The 25,770-nt window shown below is 39.2% G+C and overlaps 1 protein-coding gene across 10 annotated transcripts in view; it reads left to right on the forward strand.

Moving 5' to 3' along the window:
* Positions 1-14,893: 14,893 nt before the first annotated feature.
* ARL15 (ARF like GTPase 15) overlaps positions 14,894-25,770 on the forward strand; it is a 513,713-nt gene continuing 502,836 nt past the window's right edge. For 2 of the 10 annotated variants that reach the window (XM_069095281.1, XM_069095279.1), the window contains exon 1: positions 14,903-15,086. In XM_069095281.1, coding sequence (XP_068951382.1) covers positions 15,039-15,086 — 48 coding nt within the window. In that variant the 5' untranslated portion in view covers positions 14,903-15,038. Of the gene's footprint in view, positions 15,087-25,770 lie in introns of all 10 variants that reach the window. The other 8 variants (XM_069095282.1, XM_069095283.1, XM_069095278.1 and 5 more) reach the window with 8 other exon arrangements.

The raw sequence follows: 25,770 nt of genomic DNA on the forward strand, positions 1-25,770 counted from the left end.
TTGTGAGTTCAATTTATTTATTTTTAAATGTTAATCTGATTTTGTTCACTTTTATGAGAGGATTTAAATTAGCTAATGTTTGCTTTTGTAAGTCTTTTAAAAAAGAGTTCCTAGTTTTATTTACCATTTTTGTACTATTTTTATTTAAAATTTATCTTATTTCTTCTCTGAGTTTCAAGAATCTTTTGTACTTTTAAGAGATGATTTTCTAGTTTTTAAAAATTGTACTCTTGGTTCATTTATTCTTTCTGTGTATATGTGTGTGTGTGTCTCTCTCTCTCTTTTTACTGCATGTTTTCAGATCATTTTCCTCTAGCCAAAGGCTTCTATAACTTAAACTGGAAGACAACAAATATACAAAATATAATAGATTTGCTAGTCTTTTTATTATCTATCTTCATTATCAGTAGCAATAGAATCACAGTATCTGGACTCTACCATAGAATCTCCTATGCCATATGAAAATGTGACATTTACACTTAAAATAAATCATTGAAGAATGACTGGACCCAACCAAACAGATATAGAAAAAATTATATTGAAGGTATGAAGATTTTAACAGCACTTGATTTTCCAAAAGAGCCAAATAGGAAGCTCCAAGACAATGGAAAATGTGGGATATTATTACTAAATATGATGATGTTTTTACCAAAATGAAGTTTCCCAAGAACTCCTAAGCAATCGCTAACACATAAACCTACTTCTTTATCTCTTTAAAATCTTTATAAGAAGTCTATCTGCAGGAACTGGGGATATCCTTGATGAAAACTTGAGAAAGTGATGGGTAGACTTTTAATTCAGATCATGCTCTTTTCCTTGATGATTTTCTATAGTAGACCATTCTTACAGTTGACTGAGAAGTACAAGGATAGAAGATGAACAGTCTTAAAAAGTCTTATGTATATTAAGATCATATATAATTCCATGATATAACAAGAGATCACATTTTCAAACAATCCTTTGTGCATGATATCATCCTAGATAGGGAGAAATAAGAATCCAACATACTTGTCACAAAGGATATTTATAAAACCTGACCAAAGAAAATAATTCCCATATACATGCTGAAGTTCTGCAAATGCTCCTTTTTGTGAATATCATTGTACTGATCATGCAAAACTCCTACATTACAGGGTCTCCTTAATGACATGCAGAATCATTCAAGAGGTGGGTCCAGAAATCCACACAGAAAAAAGCCAAATGAAAGGAGGTTGAATATTGTCCAGACTATGACATGCAGATGGATGTACAGTTCATTGAGTTAGTTAGTCTACCAATATATACTGTATATCCATTGCAGATGAACAATGAGCTGGACTCACAATTGAAGAAAAGAGCAGATCAGCTTGAATTCAGGGAGGTGGCAGCATTTTCAATAATCTCAAGATGTTTCCTACTATTGAAAGGTCACCTTTTTAACACCAAAATTCTCTTGGTGATGCTAAACATCTGCAAATCATAGAATTACATAATCTTAGAAAAGTAAAAATTCTGACCAACTCTGCCAACTCCTCCATTTACTTCTCAGAGAATAAAATCTAAGCTATAACTCCCCCCCCCACCCTTTTTTAGTATGTATATAACAACATTCTTCCAGAAGTGTGTCAACTCCTTATTTGTTGAAATAAGGGGGTCACATTAAGTACTAGCAAGTAAATTAATATGTGCAAATGGTCTAAGAAAGTTGCCTCCTTCTCTGTCCCCATCACCATGGAAATAGAAAGAAGTTGCACTCATTGGAGGACTGATTTGTATAATTTTCCATTTTGTGGGTTACTAAGACCAAGTACAATTTTTCACCCTGTGGTGAACCTTATGAGGATAAGCTGTTCCATATTTATAAAGATTGGTTTTTGGACACTGGGTCCATCCTAAGCTTTCCCCGAAATGTGGTAGAAACTGTCAGAATTTATTTACCACTTCCATTACCTTTGTTTGTTTTTTGGTTAGATTTATCTAGGTCTGAGAGGGGCAAATTAAGGTTCCCAAGTATTATAGTTTAACTATAATATCATTTATATAAATCTATTTCTCCCTATATCTCATTTAATTTTTCCTTTAAGTATTTATATACTATGTCTTTTGATAGATATGTTTAATATTGTTCAGCAAAATGTAGTTTTTTACATGATATTTTTTGTCATTGCTTTGAGATAATTTTTGCTACCTTTGCATTTTTGCATTATTGCTACCTCTTACATTTTTTATTATGCCTATTTGCTCTAGCTCCTTATTTTAACTTTCTTATTTTGAGATCATCAAAACATAGCAAAATCACTCACAGGGTTTTTGTCTTATTAGGCTGTCCCCTCCCTTTATGACCCTAATGGTGACAAGTTCTGAGGAGACACATATATCACCTCCCCATATTAGAAAATAAAGTCTGTCCATGTTTAATCCCTTATGATTGCTTACTCATGGTTAGCTTTTTATATTTCTTTGGACTCACGTATTTCAAAGGTTCTAACTCACCTTTGATCTTTTCATCAGGAATGCTGGGAGCTCCTCTCTGTAATTTATGGTCCATCTCTTCCCCTGTGGGGTTCTCAATTTTTCTGGATAAATTATTCTTGGTTAAAAGCCTATATATTTTGTTTTCTAGAATAGCATATTCCATGCTTTACCCTTCTTTGTAATTGTGGTTGTAAATCTAGTTTGATTCTGACCATGGCTTCTTGGTACTTTAATTCTTTCTTTATAGTTGCTTGTAGTATTTATACAATAGCACCTACCTCATAGAGTCCTAACTCAAAGAGTTGTTATAAGGATCAAATGAAATAATATTTGTAAAGCACTTAGCAGTGTCTGGCACATAGTAGATACTATATAAAAATTTGCTGTTGTTGAGTCATTTTTCAGTCATGTCCAACTCTTTGTGATTCCATTTGAAGTTTTCTCAGAAAAGATGCTAGATGAGGCAGCCAGGTGGAGCGCAGGCCCCAGAGTCAGGAGACCTGGGATTGGTTCTGGGCTCAGATACTTAACACCCACACAAAATAACTGGCTGTGTAACCTTGAGCAAGTTACTTAACCCCAATTGCTTAAAAAAAAAAAGAAAAGATGCTAGAGTGGTTTGCCCTTTCCTTCTCCAGATCATTTTACAAATGAGGAAATGAGGCAAATAGGTTTAAGTGACTCACCCAGGATCACACAGTTAGTAAGTATATGAGATAAGAATTGAATTTAGGAAGATGAGTCTTCCTGACTCTCAGTCCAGCACTCTACCCACTGTGCCACCTAGCTGCCCTATATAAAGGTTAGCTATTTTGAGCTTTTGTGAAAATAACACTATGGTAATGAAACATGGTAATAGTTGTATATCATATGGTAATGGCCAGACACAGTAGAAAAAAGCATGGGAATGGGAATCAAGTGACCTACATTTTGATCCCAACTCTGACATTAACACCTGTAACTATAGAGTCTGGGCCTCAGTTTCATTATTGGTAAAATGAGATTATACCAGATGCCCTTGAAGGTACCTTCCAATTCTAATATTCTATAGTCTTAGTCACAAACTTACCTCCTGTGATGAGATGCTACTGCTAAGTGTATATATTTCATGAATTTGGCCTCTGACAACCTGAGTTATCTTCATCTTATAAAGTCTTTATTCACTTGATGTCACTTGTATACATAAGATGCGTTTTTAGAATTCACATCTTAATGTTTTTCAAGTTTAACAAGCCATAACACATAATGCAAAAATTTCAAAGGAGCAAACATTATATAAATGCTCATTATTGAGAATAAATGAGTGTATTACAGAATTGATATTAAATTTTTCCCAGTTACTATGCCTTTGTTTTTCATAGTATTAAGATTAGAACATTTTCCCATTTCTGCCAGCCATGAAATGTTTTAGTTTACATAAAGTAAGGAGGTGGGATAGATCATTTCTAAATTGAATTCTGACTTTAGGTTCTAAACTTTGCTTTTCCTTAAGGGTTTGAGATTTTGTATTGTATGAGAATTTTCAGCAAGATAAACCTGGCCATAGAATGAAATATATTAGTGGAGGGTCTGACAAGCAAATATAGAAGCTTTGCTAGATTTTCTCAAGTTCTAAAATAAAAAGACACTGCTAAGTTTTGTAGTCTGGAGGAAGGAAATGTATCTTGCCATAGCTTGTAACATGTCAACTCAGTTAAATTTACAGAAAACAATATAAGATGAATAAATGTCTCTTCTTGTAATATTTTTGACTAAGGAAAAAAGGGAAGAAAAAACTTAAAAAAAAAAATAGTTGAATGCCGAAGCCTGTATAACACTTCCTGAAATTATTTCTTTAGTAAGTAACTTAAATCTGTTTATAGATGAACAAATCTGTTTTTGTAATTGGCAATCCAGACAAAGTTGCTTTTTTGGTGATGTAGCAGATGTTTCCAATAAATCTCATTCAAAAAGGATCATAATGTTCATTGTGTTTGACAAGTACAGAATTAAGCAAGTTAAATCTGTCCAAGAGAAAATGCCTACACAGGCAATCCATCATGGGACTGAAAGTATCAACTGGCAAAATTCTTGCTCTACCTGGAAACAGTATTATTTAAATGAGATTCCTAGCAGAACCACAAAGTCACATGTTTATAATCTTCTTGTATCCAGTCTATTCCTTCTCTAATCAGTCTTCTAAACTGCTGCCTTCAAGTCAATATCAAGTAATCCACAAACATTTATTAAGTGCCTACTATATGCCAGGAATATAGTACTTGTATCCCCAGTACTTAGCCCAATGCCTACTTATACAGCAGTTGTTTAATAAATGTTTATTGACTAACTGCCCAAGTAATCTTTCTTGGGCACATCTATGATCCTATCATTTGTCCAATTAAAAACCTTCACTTTGATTCAACAAGCATCTATTAGAGTCCTTTTATGTGCAAGGCACTATTCTAGACACTTGGAATGCAAAGACAAAAAAAAGAGGCACTTCACATCTCTGTCCTCTCTCATTAAAATAGTTTTTATTAATGTACCAAGTACAATGCTAAGCCTTGAGGACACAAAGGAAAATTTTACACATACACACACACACACACACACACACACACACACACACAAACACACACACCCAAAGTCATTATCCTTGGTGATCTTACATTATGATGGAAGAGACAATGTATAATTAATAGGTATAGATACAGAATGAAGTTTTAAATTTCCCATCCTGGTAATCTGGCTCCAACCTACTGATTCAATCTTTTCTTCCTCTTCTTTCCTTCCTTCAGTCTATTTTCCAGTCCAATTCTTTGTCTCTCATTCTCACACCACCTTCTCATCTCTTAGTGTCTATGTCCATACTAATCAATACTCGTTGTATTGACTAGTTTAGAATGAACTCCTCTAACCTCTTCATCTGAGCTACCTTACTTTTTTTGTATGCTGCCTTCTCTGTGAAACCTTTTCCCTTCCCATTCTCCCTCCAGGTGAAAAGCGTTTTCTCCTCAAATTTCTTAAAGCACTTTACCTGTTTCTCTTTTGCCCCATTAGCTTTTACCCTGTATCATGCTTATTTGGGTGCAAATAATTTATATGCCCTTTCCCCTTATTAGATGTTAAGTTTCTTGAGGTCCCAGATTACAGTGAAGCCTGCAGCTCTGTCATACTGAACCTTCATGGCCTTCTTATTAGCTGAAAGGGTGTGAGTCCAGCAGGAGTCTGCTGGAACTTAACCAGGGGTAAGTCAATAGGAGCATTGTGTAGACTCAAACCCAGGTCAAGAACTTGCAGCTCTCAGACCAGAAGGGCTGTGACCCCTCTTTGTCCTGGATCAGACCTCTTCTGGAGCTTAGTAAGCTTTCAGGTCTCCAGTCTGAATTGTCACTGAGATCTTAAGAATAACAATACTCGTGCTCCAAGAAAACAGAAGGACTCTAAGGGATAAAAGCGTCCTCCAGATATTCTCCTAGAAGTGTGCAGAGCCTGGCTGTAGCAGAAAATCTAAAATCAGGAAGTAGGCTAGAAGAATGAACAAAGAAAGAATTCCACCTTAAAGAGCTAGACAAAACCCCAGAAAAAAATGACTGCCAAACATCCACAAGCAAAGCCTCAAACCTTTGAGCTAAAGTCCAAGATAGGAAGCAAGAGCTGCTGTTTTTTAAGAACTTAAACATTAAAAAATAGATATTTATAAGGGGGCAGCTAGGTGGCACAGTGAATAGAGCACTGGCCCTGGAGTCAGGAGGACCCAAGTTCAAATTTGACCTCAGACACTTAACACACACACACAAAAAAAACTAGCTGTGTGACCTTGGGCAAGTCACTTAACCCCAATTGCCCTCCAAAAAAAAAAAAGCCAAAAAAAAAGTGCTTAAACATGATTTTTAAAACCAAATGAGAACACTTGAGGAAAAAAAAATAGGAAAAGAAATGAGACTTAGGGAAGACAGGTAATTAAGAAAAATTCTTTACAAAAGTTATGTTTTACTGGTCATGGTGGCACACTTGTAATCCCTTCTACATTGGAGGCTGATGTTGGTGAATCACTTGAATTTAAGAGTTTTGAACTATAGTAGGCTAAGTTGATCAAGTGTCTATACTTAGTGCAGCACCAATACAATGAGTACTGCCCCACACATAAGCTGTGTAACTCCAAGCAAAGCTATGTAATCTCTTCCAGCCTCAGTTTCTTCATCTGTAAAAGGAGAGAAAAATGAATTTAAAGTCCATCAAGGCCTCTTCCAACTCAGAACCTATATGATCCAAACACTAACATTATATCTTGTGGAAGGATAGATAAGTCTATTTAAGTGTGGATGATGGTTTCTTACAAATTAAGGTGTTAAGCAATTCAGGGAATTTTAATGTTCATCCACTGATCTGTGACCTTAAATCACTAGTTTCACTTCCCTAATAACAAAAAGAGACTTATCATCTGATCCATTTGATTGTGTAGAAAAAGAGAAGCAAATAAGGGAGGGAGAGACACCCAGAAAAAATCCATTAAGTGGATACAACCAGTTCCCTCCAACAATGGCTGTTTTAAGATAACCTAGATCTTTCCACATTTCTATTCACTTTCACTCTATTGTTTTCTCTCCCACAAAGAAAAGTCACTTTGTTTCTATACAAATCAGCCTTCTACAGCTATTCTCTTCAAGTAACCTCCTGTTAGGACTTTATCTTTGTAACTCTACTTAAACTCTTGGTTCTCTAAGTTACTGTCTAAAAATTTAAGTTGCAGGGAATGTGCCTCTCTGAGTTGGTGGAGGAATTTCCTCACCTAGAGGTATCAATGAAATCACAGATCCAGTCCCTATCCCTATCCCCAGAAAATATTTGCTTTAGTTTTTTTTTTTAATTCGATTAATCCAGTCCCTGAGACATTAACGCATTTTGATTTTGTTGCTTTGGACCTAATTTGTTCTTTGTTGGCTGTGATGACTTGAGGTCAAAATAATATGCTTAATTTGCTGAGTAAGAATCTGTTTTCTCTCTCTAAACTGTGAATTTGATTTAAAAGATTCTCAAGTTTTCTGGCTTTTTAAAAAGCCATGTGCATTATAAAAAGTTAAAGAAAATGGCCATCTGTTTTACTGCAGTGTCCCTAAAGCACCTCTCACTCTACAAATGACACAGAGAAGAGTGTTTTTCCTTTTGTGAAGTCATTTATTTTTCATGTATGTGGAAATTAGGTGCCTTTAAATCAGAAAGCAATGATTACTGCCATTTACATAGATAGTATTTCATAGTTTAAAAAATGAAATTCATTATACCCTCATATAAATCCTGTGGGATGAGGTAGTACAAAGATTATCCTCCCCATTTTATTGGTGACAAAGCAGGTTCAAGGAGTAAACAATTAATCCAAGATTTACACAGTAATAGAGTCAGAAAACTGTTCTAGGTCCCCAAAGCTCCACATGCTGCTCACCCTTTTCAACTACACTATTCTGTCTCTAGGAAAAAAATGATGTTTTATTGTACTTCTGATTTCATTAATGCAAGGAAACTCTCTTCACCCATGTAAGTGACTCGTCCTAGAATACAATACAAATATAGGCAATGCAAATTTGAGGTGACTCTGAGCCATACTGCTATCCATTTATGTTACCTACCATATTATCTAGACTATGGTTCCAGTTCTAATTTAATAAATTTCAGCTCATTCTTCATATTAATTTTGTTGTTCAGTCATTTCAATCACGTATGACTCTTAGTGTAACCATATTTGTGGGATTTGAACTCAGCAAATTGAGTCTTCCCTGACTCTGATCAGGCCCCACACTCTACCACTGTACCACCAAGCTGCCCAGTTATGTGTATGTGTACACACACATAACATATATGTGTGCATATATATTCATTTATTATTTTAAAATTGCTATCATAATGACCTCTTGGGGTAAAATAGTGAATCATCAAATGTGGTTTAGATATCTTTGTGTAATATTGACATCTTCATTGCTAACCACATTTACTTAAACTCATCTTCTTGGCTCTGTTTCTTCATTTCTAGAATGCTGAATAAATTGTCTTCTGAAGTTCCTTGTGTCCTTTATGTCCTTCATATGCTAGGTGCTATATAATAATTCAAATGATATGCACCTGAAATAAAAATCTTACGTGGATGGAAGGCAACATAAATTTTTGAAAAAGATATGTACAAGTAATGCAAGTGTAAATCGTCTTTATTTTCTTTCCACCTACCAGATGGAAGCTAGAATGGAGCAGACCCTGGGGAATCTTATGCTCTTTATAAAGGGAATCTCAATGATTCTTTGAAAATTCCATTGAGACACAAGGGATGGGCAGTTGACTCTAGAGGCATCACCTCTGGTTCCAGAGAGGAAGCTGACTGGGGAAGGAAGAAAGAACAAAGATCATTTTTCCCACTGCTTATAAGTGACTAAATTAGGTCATAAAAAGACTCCTTTCTTCTCCAAGCTTGCGGTCTGATTTGTGTAAAGGGCCTAGAATGTATGGCCTAAGAAGGGCACCAAAAATGTACTCCTGTCAAAAAAAATGCCTCACCCCTCACCTCAAACGTAATTCTTAAAATTGACATCATAGCTTTCTTTTTCTGTACATTTTTTTGTGGAATAATATTTTGTTTTCTAAATAAATAGTCTAGTACAAAGATGTTAAACTTACAGGTTGCTATTTTTTTTTTACCAGATTAAATATAATTGGGAAGTGTTTAACAAGATAAAAATATAACACAACAGGTAATGTTAATTTGTGGTTTTCTAAGTCAATAGACTTCTTTTTTGTTTGAGTTTACCATTATTGTCCCATATATCAGTAAGAGGTAAGAGTGGTTGACAAACATGGTAAAAGGACTACCAGATACTTCCTCAGACTGAGTATAATAATAATAATAATAATGATAGATTTGCTATTCCCAGTTAAATTTGTAAGTAAAGATTTTTTTTTTATTTCACCCAAAGTGCAAGAAGAACTCAAGTTTTTAAATCAACAAGTATATTTCAGACAGTGGAATTTCCCAACCACTAATAAGTTACCTTTTGCAAGTTCTAGGTCTTAGAGTTTAGGACAATAGAATTTCTCTTGATTTAAATTTGGTCTAACCTCCTTACTTGTTTGACCTGATGGGGTGATGGGGCCTAAAGCCCTGAAAGGAAAAGACCATGTCTTTGAAAGCTGAACTCAGTCCCTGAATTTTCCCATATATTTCTGTAGCCCAGATCACTGGAGCTTCTGCCCAGGACTACTGACTCACCCCAGCCCACCTAGATCACCTAATTAGCTTACCCAACATTCCTTTCACTGATCTTGGCCCACCCCAGACTAATTGCATATACCAATGACTCCTTAATCCCATCTAGATCACCTAATTAACCTACTTGATAGTCCGTTCTGTGTTGCACCCGGCACAACCCAGACTATTTATCACTCCATAATCTGATCCAGATCCTTTCACTGTCATTTCTGTATATAAGCATTAGTCTCACTCCCATTAAGTTTCAGGTTCTCTAGGAACTACAAGGTTTCCCCGATAATAAGACCTATCCCAAAAATAAGCCCTCCCCCGAAAATAAGCCCTATTGAGATTGCTACTGTAGTGAAGGTGATCCCCTTCGATACACGCTACATTACGGTACCCTCTGTATGCACCGCCCCCCCCCTCCCCCGTGAAACGAATGCTGCGCTCCGAGCTGCATCCAATCAGAGCTGCAGCAGTGAGCCCGTCATCCTGTTCTTCCCCAGTGATTTGCTTGCTGGTGCCATTGAGAGCAGTGCTTCGGAGGAGAGCTGAGGCTCTGACAACATAAGCCCTCCCCTGAAAATAAGCCCTCTGGTGTTTTTCTTTCCAAAAAAATTAATAAGACAGTGTCTTATTATCGGGGAAACACGGTATGCCCACTACTTAACTGGAAGGAGGTTTGAGTGCATGAATTCATTCCAGGTGGACGCTGCCCTGTACCCTGATTTATCAGGGATCCCAGCAATCCCAAACCACATCAGAACCATGGCCAGCCACTTATCTTCTCTGAACCTCAGTTTCTTCATCTGAAAAATGGGGTTAGGCATTTGAACTTGATAACTTCTAAGGTCCCTTCCAATTCTAAATCTGTTTCTAAGTACTAGGTTCTAGGTTCTCTGGACTTATATACCATTCCCTGAATATTACATACTTTCTAGTTAGTCTTTGTGATCTTACTCATCCTATGCTTTCATAATAATAGCTAATATGTGCATAGGGCTTTTAAGGTTAGCAAGGCACTTTTCAAATATAATCCCATCTGATCCTCACAACAACCTTTGAGGTAGATGTTTCTATTAATTCCCATTTTATAGATGATAAGGAGACAGTTCAAATCTATTCTCAGATACTATTAGCTGTGAGACCTTGGACAAGTCATTTAACCTGTTTCCTCATTTGTAAAATAGGGATAGCAATAGCATCTATCTCCTAGGGTTAAGAGGATCAAATGAGATGATAATTGTAAAGCACTTGGCACAGTGCCTGACATATAAGTGGTATATAATAAATGTTGGCTATTTACTATTAGTGAAGAGGTTCAGCATAAAACTATGAGATATAGTATTAGGGGTGCTCGAAACCCCAAAATACCAACACACTGGGTCCTGCCGAATGAATTCCACTCAAAGCCTTCTCTCAGACAAAGAAAAGCAAAGTTTATTAAAAGTAAGGCTTGCTTTGGAAAATTCTGTGGCGCTCTCACACACTCAGAGACAACATGGGGTCTTATATGCAGAAAGGTTGTGGGAGGAATCTAGGGGTTGTCTAGGGGAGGAGTTTGGGGAGGGTCTTCAGGAGGAGTTAATGAGGTCAGGTAACAGTTGATTTGGGTATATATTCTGATAGGCTCGAGGGTGGGGATGGACAATGGAGGGCCAAGCTAGTAACAAAGGTTTGGGCAGAGCCATAATGAAAGGCTTATGGCCTCATGCAAATACCTCATCAAATGTGAAGATTCAATCAGACTTCCAGGGGGTTCCCAGAGCTTGTACCTCAAAGATTCAAGGAGAGCTCAAGGGGATTCCCAGAGCCTTCAACCTCATCATTAGTATTAAGAGACTTTCCCAGGATCATGTAGTTACTAAGTATCTGAGGTAGGATTCAAATTCATTTCTTCTTGACTTCCTGTGCATTAGGTCACCCAGCTGCATCCTTTGTTTCATCATAGACACTTTCCCCAAAACCCTTTTTAGCTGTGAACATGCTACAAATAAGATACTCATTGTTGATTGGGGTTACCAAAGGTTTTATTTTATAAGAGGTTAATTTACCAGCACCTGATAGAGCAGAACAAGCATGGCCAAAATCGACCATCACATTCAAGGGAAGGGATTGATTGTACTTAAAAATTTTTCTGAAAAAAGTTATTTTTCTGCAGCTTTATGATTTGCTGACCCCCTTCCCCTCCCCTTATATTTAATCAGCAAGTGTTTATTTAGGTCTTACTATTTACAAGGTAAAAAAAAAATCATGATATACTGGATACAGAGCTGACCTGGGAACCAGGAAGATTTGGGTTCAAGTCTTGCCCTTTGACACATCATGGCTCATGGTCCCCCAGGTAAGCCACTTAGATTTTCCAGAATGGTCCAGGCAACTTTATATAAGGGTAAGTTGCAGGGAAGGTGATGGCCTTCCTTAGAAGAGTTTTCTTATTTAAGAGATTCCTATAAATGAAACCACAGGTCCAATTCCTATCCCTTTCTGCTAGGCACTGCATCAGTTTGTTGCTGGGGAACACAAGAACTTTCATTCTACTGGGAAGATATACAATGTGTATAAGCGAGCACACTTAAATTCAAAGTAATTTTTAGAGGGCGGAGCACCTGAGATAAGAAAATCAAGATTTATGTAGGGAGTAGCACCAGGCTGAGGAATAGGGATCCAAAGAGACAAATGAATAGATGATGCATTCTAGGCTTGAGGTACACAGCCAGAATAAGAGCATTTAGGGTGGGAAATGAAAGTCTTGGTTGAATTAAAAAAGAATCTATTAAGTGCTAACTAGAACACAGACTGATGTGCTAAGCATCAGGGATTATAAATACAAAAAGCAAGACAATCCTTGCACTTAAAGAGCTTATATCCTAATGGGGAAAGACAAAATATACCTCAGCAAAGTGGCCCCAGGGTCATTTCAAATTTGACCTTAGACACCAGCTGTGTGACCCTGGGTAAATCACTTAATCCTGTTTGCCTCTGTTTCCTCATCTGTAAAATGGGTTGGAGAAGGAAATGGCAAATCACTTCGGTACCTCTGCAAAGAAAACTCCAAATGGGGTTACAAAGAGTTGACTGAACAAATGGGTCTGTGTTAGGATCTGGGAAGTTAGCTGGATGGGGTCAGAGAAGACTTGATTCTTCATTTCTAGGAAGGTTAATGTTGATTTGATTACAATTCCTAGAGGAAAGGTTGGGAGTAACTATTATTACTCGGCTGTAGTACAGTATGGTGGGTGTAATTAGGACCCTGCTAGATATGGTGAATCAACAGCAATTAGAAGGCAGAGTCCTTCAGATGGAGATCAAGTGCCCAATCAGAGGTAAGGGAGAGTGAGCATCCCGGCAGAAAGATGGCTGCAGTGTCCCATAAGGCAAACAATAAACATGCTGAGTACATTAGTGTGTACTCATAGAAATGTGTACATAGAAATGCCAACGAAATAAGTTTGGTTTTGTTTTGTAAACAGTTTTAAATGCCAAACTGAAGAGTTTGTTTTTTATCCTAGAAGGATTATGGAACATTGAAGCTTCTTGAGCAGGGGAGTGACATGGTCACATCAGTACTTTAGAAAATTATTTTGGCAGCTATGTTGATCGTAAATACTAGAAGCATACATAGTCCTTTATGGTTTGTAAAGTGATTTAGTTAAAAAGACTTTAGCTAGCTTTATTTTAGTTTTCTCTTCTACTAATGCCAGGTCTCACTTTGAAATTCTAAAGCCACTTATCAGAAAAAAAAAAAAGAAAACACACATGACTCAGTACACCTATTGGTTCATAAAATACTTTACATTTTGTTTGGTATTTGATCACAGACAGGGGCTTCCTCTGTTCTCTTCATTAAGGTCGCTCATCTAAAACAATCCAGGTGCTGAATATGAAACACACATGGTGTTCAGGTGTGCAACAATTTTAGTTAAATCTATGTAAAAAAAAAAAAACTATTTGATGCATTGTCTTTTTCAAGTGGTATGGAAGCATCCACTTGAAATGTAGTTCGTGTTTCCTCAGAGCAAGTTTAAAATCCCCTTCAGAGGGCAAGGTACCCCAATCTGGTGGGCACAATTAAGTACTGAGGATGATTCTGCGGCCAAGTCAATTATCAGCTTGCCAGTTTCCTTATCTGTAATATGAAGATAATAACAGCAAACTACAACCTGGGGTGTGGTGAAGATTAAATGAGATAAATTTGTAAAGGGCTTTGCAAACCTTATATAGCACTATATAAATGCGAGCTAAAGGCTGGATGAGAATGATCTTTGATGCACGCTACTGAGATAACTTACATTCTTCTTACTGCACTGAGTCTAACTTTGAACTCAGAAGATTTGGGTTTGAATAGAAATCCAAGTCAACTAAATTCCCACCTTCTTACCGGAAGCATTCTCAGCCACTATTAATTCCATTGCCTTCCCACTGTTAATTATTTCCTATTTATCATATGTATATGTGTGTGTGTATATATATATACATATATATAGTGTATATATATATATATATATATATAGCTTGCTTTGTATATCACTAGTTTTCCTGCAGTCTCTCCTCTATTAGTTTCTTGAGGGAACCGTCTCTTGCCTCTTTTTTTTTTTATTCCCAGCATTTATCTCAGTGGCTGGCACATGGTAGACACTTAGATTTCCCTCTCAATTATTTCCTATTCATCCTGTATATAGCTTGCTTTTTCCACATTTGTATGTTGTGTCCTCCATCCAATTGTAAACTTTCAGGGTTTTATATAGCTCCGTTGCTTACCTTCTTTTAATTAAGCCCTCAGAGGGCTTAAGATTGTAAGCTTCTCGAAAGCAGGGACTGCCTTTGGGCCCCCTTCCCCCCAACCCGCTTTTCCCTCCAACTCTTCTAGTGGGTGAACGTACAAACAGACCCTCTTGTGTCTTCAGGTTGTCACCTAACCTCTCCTGGAGGATTGTTTCCTTAACGAGGTCGGACCGCCCCCCCCCCCCCCTCCCAGTCGTGCCACTTCTACGGGAGCCCCTGGCGGCCCGCCCACTCTTGGCCGGCCCTTTCTCTCCTCCTCTCCCCACACCCCGAGCCTCTGCTCCCCACGCCTGCAGTCTGCTGTCCGTGCTACGCCAGGACGCTCTCTCTGCTCCGTCTCCCGCGCTTCTCCCCTTTCACGCCGGGCGGCCGCGCCTTTTATATGCACCCGCAGCCAATGAGCGCTCTTCTTTCCTCATGGTCTGTGGAGGGACCAATCGTGGCGCGGCTGGTGTAATCTTCGTCCGCTCGGCTCTCTTCGGCTCTTTTCGCTGTTGCTGCCTTCCCGGGGGCGGTCGCTTCGCTGCCAGAGACGCTTTCTTTTTTTTCCGGGTTCGGAGCCGTTCCGGATGCTTTAGGCTGCCGGATGTCTGATCTTCGGATAACTGAGGCGTTACTGTACATGGATTATCTGGTAAGGTCCTCGGCGTCCGTGCTGGGGGAGCGGCGGGGTCCCCCTCGCCTTCAACCCCACGCCTCGCCTCCGCCTCTCCCGTCCCTCCCCTCTTTTGGGGCGGGCGGGGAGCGGAGGGGAACTGCCTCCCCTTCTTGTCCTCTCTCGCTCCCTCTTTCCCCGCTGTCCCGTTTCTCCTGTCCTCCTTCCCCCCTCGCAGCCCCCTGCTTGGTCCTGGGTTCGCACTGGGTTGCTGTGCTGCCCTGCTCTGGGGGCGGGGGCGGGGACGGTGGGGGGAGGAGTAGGAGGAGGGGGTGGGGGAGCTGACAGGTAAAGGTGCAGTCCTGGGGCGAGCAGATTTACAGCTCCGGGTAAAGATCACGGTGCGAAGCACCGGAGAGAGGATGGGCAGCGGCTGTTAGGGGGGGGGGGCCCCCCCCTGTCACAGCTCCCCCCCCCCCCCTTCTTTCTCCCCCAGCCTTGCAGTCTTGCAGCCCGAGGAGGGAGTTTCTGGCTCCCTCTTCCCCTCTCGGGTCGTTCCAGCCTCGCCTTCTTTAAGCAGGCTGCAAAGAACTATTAAAGACCCATAACCCGAATGGGTTCACCGAAGTGCACGGCAGACTCGGTCATTTGGTTGTTATTAGACCTCTAAAGCTGTGACCCCAGGTCGCTCTTGGGTTTTAAAAAAGCACATGAACATAAAGCACGCTCCACTGAACTGTTGTTCATGTAACCTTGGGCACCCGGCGAGTCTTGAACCTGGGACTGGCTGCTCTTGCTTGCCGGGCTGGCGGGGAAGTTTAAGCCTGTTTCTGGAATGCTGCTGTTAGTGTTTGAGGCAGAGATTGGGGGTGGGGGTGGGGGAGTATGAGGCCAGGTTAGTAGGGAAAAGTTTAGGTCGAGAAAGAAATGGGCAGAGGTAGGGGGTGTGTGTTGTGTGTGTGTTGCAGTGGGTGGAGGAAGATAGGAAAAAGGGTAGTTGGGGAAAAACATGGTTAGTGTTTTATTTTTTCCCTCCTTTCCTTCAAACCTAGTTAATTTTGTCGTTGTCTGCTTCTTTCATTATCCAAGCAACAAGTATTGCTCCCAAATTCCTTTCCTTAAAGCTATATATTACACGAAAATTCAGTTTCGTTGCATTACTAAACGCTAGTTTAGTAAAATTTACTGTCACCTAGATTCACTACAAAGGTGCCAGGTTGGATTAGTTGGTGAACATAGTGACCTAGAAATCATCTGGTTGTGTGTTTGCCTTATACACTGGTCTTTAGACCGAATACTTGTCCAGGCAGAATTTTGACAGTGCCTTCTAGGAATTGTCAAGTTGTTTTGAAATGTATGGGCCACATGTTATTTTGATGTTTAAGTGTTATGAAGAACAAGTTTAAATCATAATCTAACAGTTGCTTGATATTTGAATGTTTAAATTATTATCCAACATTTGCTTGATATTTGAATGTTGGCTGTGCACTTGTGATTACTTGAGTTCATTTTGGGGTTATGTCATAGATTCCAGGGTTTGCAGAGTTTGTGGGCCTACAGAGTGTTTTTAGTTAAAACATGGCCTTGTGAATTGAACACTAGGTAGAAGTCTAGAAATCTCAGTTCAAATTTTGGTTTTGCCATTTACTTACTAATAATAGCTCCAGGGGGCTTTTTGAAAAATAGGATACTATCCTTTTGTTCTGAGGAATATCTGAGGATCATTTATTTATTTATTTATTTTGAACGGCATTTAAATGCAGAATAACTATTTTTGTTGGGTGGGCTGTCTAGATTATTTTCTGGAGACATCTTCAAATTTAAATGTTGTTTTTCCTCACAAGATACTCTTGATTTTCCTTTGGAGTCCATCCAAATAAAAGCCAAAGATTGTAGCTTGAAATTGGCTTATGGAGAAGTGTGACAGTTGTTGATGGTTCTTGAAAAGCTTTAAAATGAAGAGTCTCTAAATGCATCATCATTTTGCTAGTATTTATATCCCAGGTATGATGTTTTAGTTACATACAGATGTAATGTTTGAATCATTAAGGCTATCTTGCATGGTGCCAAAATAACCATTAGGTTTGGTTTTTAAACACTAAATTTGTTGGGATGAAACCACTTAATTAAATGGATTCATGCAGACACAGACTGGGTGGAAGTTACTTTTCTTTCTTTTTTTTTTTTTTGAGGCAATTGGGGTTAAGTGACTTGCCCAGGGTCACACAGCTACTAAGTGTCTGAGAAAGAATTTGAAGTTGGGTCTTCTTGACTCCAGGGCTGGGTGCTCTATCCACTGTGCCACCTAGCTGCCTGGGAAGTTACTTTTCTCAATGGAATCAGTGATCTCATAAGAGCAGGTTCATTTCTTGATTAGTTTACTCTACTTTGTGATAACACTCTTTTGTGTCAATGTTGATAAACCTCTTCTTTTATTCTTTCTCTAATTTTGGTCTTCTGAAAATCAAATGTATTCTCTATTTGCTTATCTGTGATTATCATTAAAAAAAAATCAAGGCTTCTAGAAGCAGCATGGCATAGTGAATAGAGACTGCCTTAAAGTCTGGGTTCATGTTCTGTGTCAGACCCATGGTCTGCTTCTGTGTGATACTGGGCAAGTAATTTTAAACTTCTCAGGGCTCTAGCCAAGTAAGGCTGTACCTGGAGGAGAAAGTGTGCCTTCATGGCTTTGGTGAATTTCATAACTGTCCCCTACACAGATGAAATCACAGGAGCCTTCTCTATGCCTGTACTAAGAAGTCTAAGCCTAGGTACCAGGTGAGGGTGAGAAAACATTCTCTGAGGAAAGTGTATTACAGTAGCATAATAAGGGGTATGTCAGCAGGTTCTTATTAAGTACCCTTTATTCACCAGGCATTATGCTAAGCTTCAGGGATACAAAAAGGGGCAAAGAAAGAAAGGAAAAAGAAACCCCAACAGCAAAAAAAAGCCAATTTTTGCCCTCAAGGAGATCACAGTCTAATGAGGGAGACAACTTGCAACCAACTGGGTACAAACAAACTATATACAGGATGAATTGGAGATAATAATGGAAAGAATATACCAGAAAGGTTTCTTGTAAAAGGTGAGATTTTAGGTGGGACTTGAAGAAGGCTAGAGAAGCTTTGATTGAGTAAAATTTCTTGCTCATTGCTCCTGAATGTCAAATAAAATTTTTGGATGGTAATCATCACTTTTAAGCTAACCTTGAAAGAACTCCTACTGTAGCGTCTCATAGTGTGTTCTTTATACCAAAACCCATTGATTTTGCCTCTCTCTCTTCTGATAGAATGACATATTGCATAGACTGTTACTCCTTCAGCATCCTCCTTTGCTTCTCCTCCCTCAGGGGGTTAACTTGTTTAGTCATGGCTTTCCTGTGTTGATTAATACAAATCAATTTTTTTTAACTGTCACAGAGTATTTCTAAAATAAATCACTTCTCTTGAATTTCCACAGATACCTTCCTGCTGAAAATGCAAATTCTTTTCTTGAAATTGTAGTGTCCCAAATTTACAGATTATGTTGGGATCCCAATCAAATTGCCCCCACCCTTTGCAGGGTTATCATTTACTAACACAAAATTGAAAGGACACGTGTAACTTTGCTGGCTTTCAAAAAAAAAAAATAGGTTTTTCTTGTTGGAGTCTGATAGAGGGAAATCTGCATATTTCCCCTCATTCTTTTAGGGGGATATCATCTCCCCCCTTATATGATTGGAGAATGAAGAAAAATAGAGAAATATGAGATTGTGGAGTTGCAATTCTTAATGGAAACGAGCCATTAAAAATAGTTTAGGAAGCTAGTAGGAGTTTGCCATTTCTTCCATAGTAATAAGAAAATGAGCCTTCTTAAGAAGGTTGAAAGGGACAGTACGAGCATTGTAACATTCATAACAGTTAAATTTTTTTTTTCCATTTCAATAAGCGAGCTTTTATAGAGCAACAAGTATATGCCCTGATGTCAATTTATAAGCCTAAAGTAGTTACAAAATATGAAACACGTGACGGAAGAGACTGTGGTATTTTCTGTCACCAACACCACTTGAAACCAAAGCTCAAATAATAAATAACATGATAAAATCTGTTTAGTTTAGGTGTTTTGTTTTAGGGAATGCAGAATGTATCCTTTTCTCTTAAGGTTGAGATCATCAAGATAGGACTTTTTTTTTTAGCCTGACTGGCAACTTGAAAAAAGAAATCTTTGCATCCCACTCATGTTGTGCTTTCAGCAGGAATCCTTTATGGAGCCCTTTTATTTTAATTCTTGGACAGCTGATTTCACCCTTTCCTCCCTTCCCTTCTTTCCTCAGGAGGAGCTTCTGTGAAATTTGGGTCTTTTGAATCCAAATAGAACCCATGGAATGCAATAATGACTTCCCTCCCCCCCCCCCCCACTCCCCTCCAATTACAGTGTTGGTTCAAGCCTGTGATTTCATCCATGTACCTTCCATCGACTAGATTTCCTCTAACAATACAGATTCACAATTCTGTCATTTTCTGTTTTAGAGAGCTTCCTGAGACGTTGAGGAGTGTTTTATAATTGGCCCAGGGTTATATGGCCATATTATATTTGGAGGGATTTAAAATACTGGTTGTCCTAACTCTGAGACAAGCCTTCTCCTACTAATGCCTTGCTGCTTCTAGATGATTTGCTTAAACTCATCTAAATTGGAAAACTGGGATCTTTAATCTTCCTTTTCTAATACTTTCCTTTATTCTTATATCCCTTTTCCATTCCTTCTCTCCTTCTTCACAAGGAAAAAATTGTCCTTAATTATTGCTATTGACTTCTAGAAACAGGAGATATTCTGTAAAGTTTGGTTGTTATACTTCTCCCCTACCCCTTGGAGAATGATACTTCACAGGTTAGGTCTGTGCCACAGGTCAATTGAATGCATGTATTTGGGTAACTCTTGACACAAACACTTGGAAGGTGTGGTTTACCCAGCTTTTGTCAAAAGTAATGGGTCTTATTTCTGTGATTAGTTTCTTTACATGGTCAGCATGTCAAGACAATTTCTCACAGGGTATGCAAGCATGTGCAAAAGACAGCATTCTAATACTTTTATTAATTCATTCAGCCACTATTTATTGACTGCTGACTGTATATAGCATTGGACCAGGTGTTGTGGCATTTTTGTGTATTTTATATACCTATTCTGGATTTTGTCCATTTTATACATTTATGTAGGTTTTTCCACATGTCTAATTTTTGTGTTCATTGAAATGTAAGCATATATTAAAGTTTGGGGAAATCATAAGCATGACCCACAGTGTTCATTCTTTGTGCCCAGAGCTTTTTGTTGATGAGGTAAAGGAAATGAATGAATCGGTGCAATCCCCAAACTTGAAATAGTTCCAGGTCTACCCTGTACCCCCCCCCCCCATCCCAGAAATTCATGTCATGTGGGGATCAAGTGAGAGAGGAGGCAGATTCAATTTAGCAAACATACATTGTTTAAATCCTTCTTGTTTACAAGGCTATGTGCCATGTACAGGGGATAAGATGGAGAACAGGCTCTTATATAATTTGATGGGGGAAAGGGTTGAATGTGTGTTCTCTGAGCATGATGAGAGACAGAATAAGATAAGAGCTTAGGACAAGTGCTGACAAAGTGCTTTCAGAAATGTGAGGAAGGACTGATAAGTTTTAGGCTGAGGGCCTCAGCAGAGGTTCCCAGAGGAAGGTGGTGGTGGTGCCTTGAAGGAAGAAAATGATTTTCCATAGGTGAAGAGGAGGTGGGAACCTCTTTCAAGCATGGGAGAGGCCTGGAGCAAATGCAGAGATAAGAGAAAGTTGGAAAAGATAGGGGAACAACTCACTGTCTGTCCAGTTTGACTGGAATAAAATGTACATGAGGTGGAATAGAGTGGAATAAAGCTAGATTGGCCATTAGGAGTTGGATTGTGTAAGGTCTTGAATGGCAGGCTAAGAAGTTTGTATTTTATCCAGTAAGCTGCTTCTTCTTCTTTTTTTTTTTTTTTTTGAGGAGAGTGACCTGGTAAGTCCTGAGCATTAGGAAGATTGCTTTAGCTTCACTGTCAAGGATGGAGTGGAGAGGAGAAAGTCTGGAAGCAGGGAGACCACAGTAAGCATTTATTAAGCACCTTCTATATGCCCAGCACTGTGCTAAGGGCTGGATATGCAAAGAAAGGCAAAAGGTTCTTAGCCTTGAGGAGCTCATGATCTAATGAAAAGCTTGGTGTCTAATCATAGGATTCAGTTAAAATAATTCAGATAAGAGATGATGAAAGAGCTGACTGATGATGTTGACACGGATGAAGGGTATGGATATTATGGAATTCATATAAGTCACAGGACTTTGTCCCTGGGGGTGTGTGTGTGAGAGAAGTGTACTTATGAGTTTGGTAAAATGCTTGTTCTGTCAGCTGAAGTAGGGATGTTGGGAAGAAGGGTTGGTTTAAGTGGAATGATTAATTCATTTTTGGACATGTTGGATTTGAGGTGCAAGTGATATATCCAGGTGGAAACATACCACTTAGAAAGTTAAGTAACTGGAACTAAAGAGAGTGACCAGAACTCAGAGAGAAGAGCTTGGCTATGGGCAGAGCCTACACTTGAGGGCTTTGAGGAAGGAGACACACTAGTGGAGGAGAAAGGAAAGATGTGGTCTCTGAAGAGAATTCAAGGGTGAAGAGAATGAAGGTGGAGCTGATGAGGGTTTCATATGTAGTAGAAAGCTCAGGGTAGATAAAGACGGATATAAAATAGCTAGATTTAGCCGATAGGAGGTTACTTGTGACCTTGGAGAAATTACTTTCAGCTGTGTGCTGGAATTGCAAAGGTTTTAAAAAAATGAATAGGCTTTGATGAATCATGACTCATTCGATTGCAGCAACTAAGTGGTACTGTGAGTAGAGCTTGGGACATTGAGTCAGGAAGACCTGAGTTCAAAATCCTGTCTCAGGCTCTTACTAGCTCTTACTCTGGGCAAATCAGTCATTCTCTGTATGCCTCAGTTGCCTAATCTGTAAACTGGGGATAATAATAGTGCCTATTTCATAAGGTTGGTTTGAAGATCAAATGGGATAAGAAAAGAAAACTTTAAATAGCTATATAAATGTTAGCTATTATTATTAAATATTAACTACACCATTTCTGAAATGAAAGAGAGGAGAGATGAGGATATGACAAAGACAAGAAACCTGGAAGGTTTCTTTAGGGGAGACCTGAACTTGTTTGTAGGCAAGGTCAAAGAACCCTTGGAGAGAGAGAATGAATATGAAAGGGGATGGATGGGTGGAGGAAATCAGTGGGGACAAATCCTAGTTGGGGTAGAAAACCACTGCCTTAAGATAGAAGAGCAGAAGAAAGAAGATTGCTGAAGCTATATAGAAGTCGTCAGATTTGCAGTAGGGGAGACAGAAAACTCACATCGTATGGCCTCTTGTCTTGGTTAAAAGAGATGATTTCCTCTACTAAGAGAAAGGGGATTGGGTCAGGGTAGAGTTAGGTATTTGAGAAGAATCTTTGGAGTAGCTACTATGGGATGTATGTGTAGGTTATTAATCAGAAATAAATGAGAGAATTGCCTTATAACACAGATTTTTCAGAGGTACGTGTGAATTTGCTGAATGTAGTCAGTAGGGTTTTCTGACTAGTTTGGCCCTTCAGGAAGAGGACTGTAGTTGGCAGACGGTTTGGGGCAACTCAGGGTTGAGAATTAATGGAATAGAAACATGGCAAGGTCAGAGGACCAAGGGACTGTGAGTGGAGGAGTTTGCATTATTGATGGCCTACTCTGAACTCAAGACTGATGGGGAAAAAGTGATGGAGAGGTAGAATGGTGGATGGGGAGGGGGAAGGAGGCACTACAACCAGAAGTTTTGGTAAGGGTGAGGAACAGGTTCAGGAGGAGTGAACCAGGGGAGATGAAAGGACAGGAGATTGTAATTACAGGTGGAAACTTCAAAGGATCTTGGAGGTAGAGCACTTGGAAGTGATGCTGAGGCCTCAAGTCCATTACAGATCTGTCATTAGTATCAGAAAAATAACTGGAAACTCATGTCCTGCTGGAAACGATGATGTGTGCTGGGAACTGGATTGTCCATAAATCTATGTCTGTTCAAATTGAATGAGCTATCCATTTCATTTTGCATATTTGAATATTTAAAGGGTGTCATGATCCTAACCCAGGTAAGATGAACAGAACACTGTGATGGATGGACCTGGGATCTTTCTCCTCCATCGATAAAAATCACATCTTTCTGCTCCTTCTTATTCAGTGTGATTCTTGTCCATTTTTTCCCATAGAACCCCCATAGGGCTTTCATCCAATGTGCTGGTAGCCTTCCTCTGATCCAAGCCCCTTGTCACATTTCCTTCATATCAGGGAGAGGCTGTTGGCCGTTGCTCTAAATACGTGATTCACCTCTCTTCTTTATTGCTCCCTCGATCATTTCTTATGGACGGATCATTGGAGACGCACTGTAGCCTTCTTGTACTTATCATGTATCCCTGCAAACCATGAAACAAAGTTAGATGTTGTAGCATCGGTTAGGCCTTGACTCTATGCTGATGATTGCACTGAGGATACAAAGACAAATTAAAGAACATTTGCCATCAGGAATTTATGTTTTATCTGGGGAAACATGTTACACATCTAAGTAAACATAAACTATGTGTAAAGTGTTACTTTGGAGGGGTTACTTGTACCTGAGAGAGGCCATCAGGTCATCAGCGGCCTCATCTATCAGAAGTTCCGTTTATCTGAGCTTTGAAGGGAGCAGGGATTCTGGCATGCAGATGGAGGGGAAGAGAAGAGCTCCTTCCAGCCGCCTGGACCAGTCTGTGCAGAGGTAAAAAGTTAGGGGAGACGGAATACTTCCTAGTAGCCCAGTTCAACTGGATCGTAGAATGCATGAAGGAGAATAATGTCTGTTAAGCTTGGAAATATAGATTGGAAGCAGATTGTGAAGATTTTTGTATTTTTGAGCTGGGAAGTGATGCTTTCAGACCTGTGCTTTAGCAATATCACTTTTGCAGTTGTGTGGAGGATAGTTTGGGGAGTGGAGACAAATCTAATTATAAAAATCCAGACACAGGTGATGAGGGCCTGAACATAGAGTATGGCAATATGAGTGGAGAGAAGGGATAAATGGAAGAGATGTTGTTGAGGTAGAATAGACAGGGATTAGCGATCAGATATGGAGTTTGCTTTAAAAGTAATTAAACTGATTTTCGAGTAGGGAGCTATGGTATAAATTTCACTACTTCAGGCATATCTTTTGCTTGACTCTAAATTTTAGTTGAAGTAGGTGGTTAAATTTATCAACAGTCTGTTAAATGTTACTGTGATAAAAAAAAAAAACAACAACCAGAATTAACAGTCATTCATTCATTTATTAGATTCCTGTTGTGTGCCAGTCACTGTGCTAAGCTCCGGGGAATAGGAAAAGAGTCAAGGGACAGTCTCTGATCTCAAGGAGCTTACAGTCTAATGGAGACAACATGTTAATGAATATATACAAAACAAGTTATACCAGATAAGTAGGGACATAATTAACAGAGGGGAGGTGCTAGAATTAAGAGGGATTAGAGAAGCTTCTTGGAGATAGTGGATTTTAGTTAAAGGCACATAAAGGAAGCCAGGGAGGTCAGCTATCCCAACACCACAGGGAAAAGGCCTGGGACTGAGAGATGGGAGTGTCTTGTTCTTGGAGCAGCCAGGAGACCAGTGTCACTGGATTGGGTTGGGGAGTAAGGTGAGAGAAGACTGGAAAGGTGGGCTGGGGATTGCTTATGAAGAGCTTTGAATGTCAAACAGAGCATTTTGTATTTGATCTTGGAGGCAATAGAAGTCGCTGGAGTTTATTGAGTAGGAGGGATGATATGATCAGACCTATGTTTTAGGAAAATCACTTTAGTGGCTGAGTGGAGGATGAATTGTAGCCAGGAGAGACTTGAGGTATATAGATCTAACAGGCAGGGTCAGAGGAGAGAAGGGAGCATATTCAAGAGATGTTGCAAATGTGACAAGATTTGGCAGTTCCTTTGCTCTTAAATAAATATGTAGTAAAATATACTTTGTGTGTGCCATACTTATTTTTGTAATTGACTTATCTCACCTATTAGATCTCATTCAGTGAGCCCCTGAAGATTTGCATAAACTCCTCCAAAGCATGAACTAAGTTGTGTTTTTTTTTTTTTTTTGGTTTGTTTTTTGCTTTTTGGAGGGCAGTTGGGGTTAAGTAACTTGCCCAAGGTCACACAGCTAGTTTTGTGTGTGTGTGTGTGTGTGTGTGTGTGTGTGTGTGTGTGTGTGTGTGAAGTGTCTGAAGTGTCTGAGGCTGGATCCGAACTCAAGTCCTCCTGGCTCCGGAGTTGGCACTCTACTCACTGCGCCACCTCGTCTCCCCCTAAGTTGTTTATATTTGTATCCACTGTGTCAGACACATAGTTACTTATTAAATATTTGTTGAATTGGATTAATATGCATGTGAGGAGAACAGTTTGAATATATTTAAAATATAGTTCTGTGACTTTCAGGATACCAATACCAAGCAAGCTATTGCTCATTTGGGAGGCCCTAGAAACACGGACTCCATTCACACAAATAGCTTTATCACTGGGCCTGTCCTATTCAACCTTCAGTCCCCACTACTACCGTGTTTCCCCGATAATAAAACCTATCCTGAAAATAAGCCCTCCCCTTACTGTGTAAGATTCCTCTAAAATAAGCCCTCCCCCGAAAATAAGC

This window comes from Petaurus breviceps, unplaced genomic scaffold, assembly GCF_028583685.1.
Source record: "Petaurus breviceps papuanus isolate PSGF00001 unplaced genomic scaffold, PetGlider_PUasm1.0 226, whole genome shotgun sequence".
Lineage (NCBI taxonomy): Eukaryota > Metazoa > Chordata > Mammalia > Diprotodontia > Petauridae > Petaurus > Petaurus breviceps.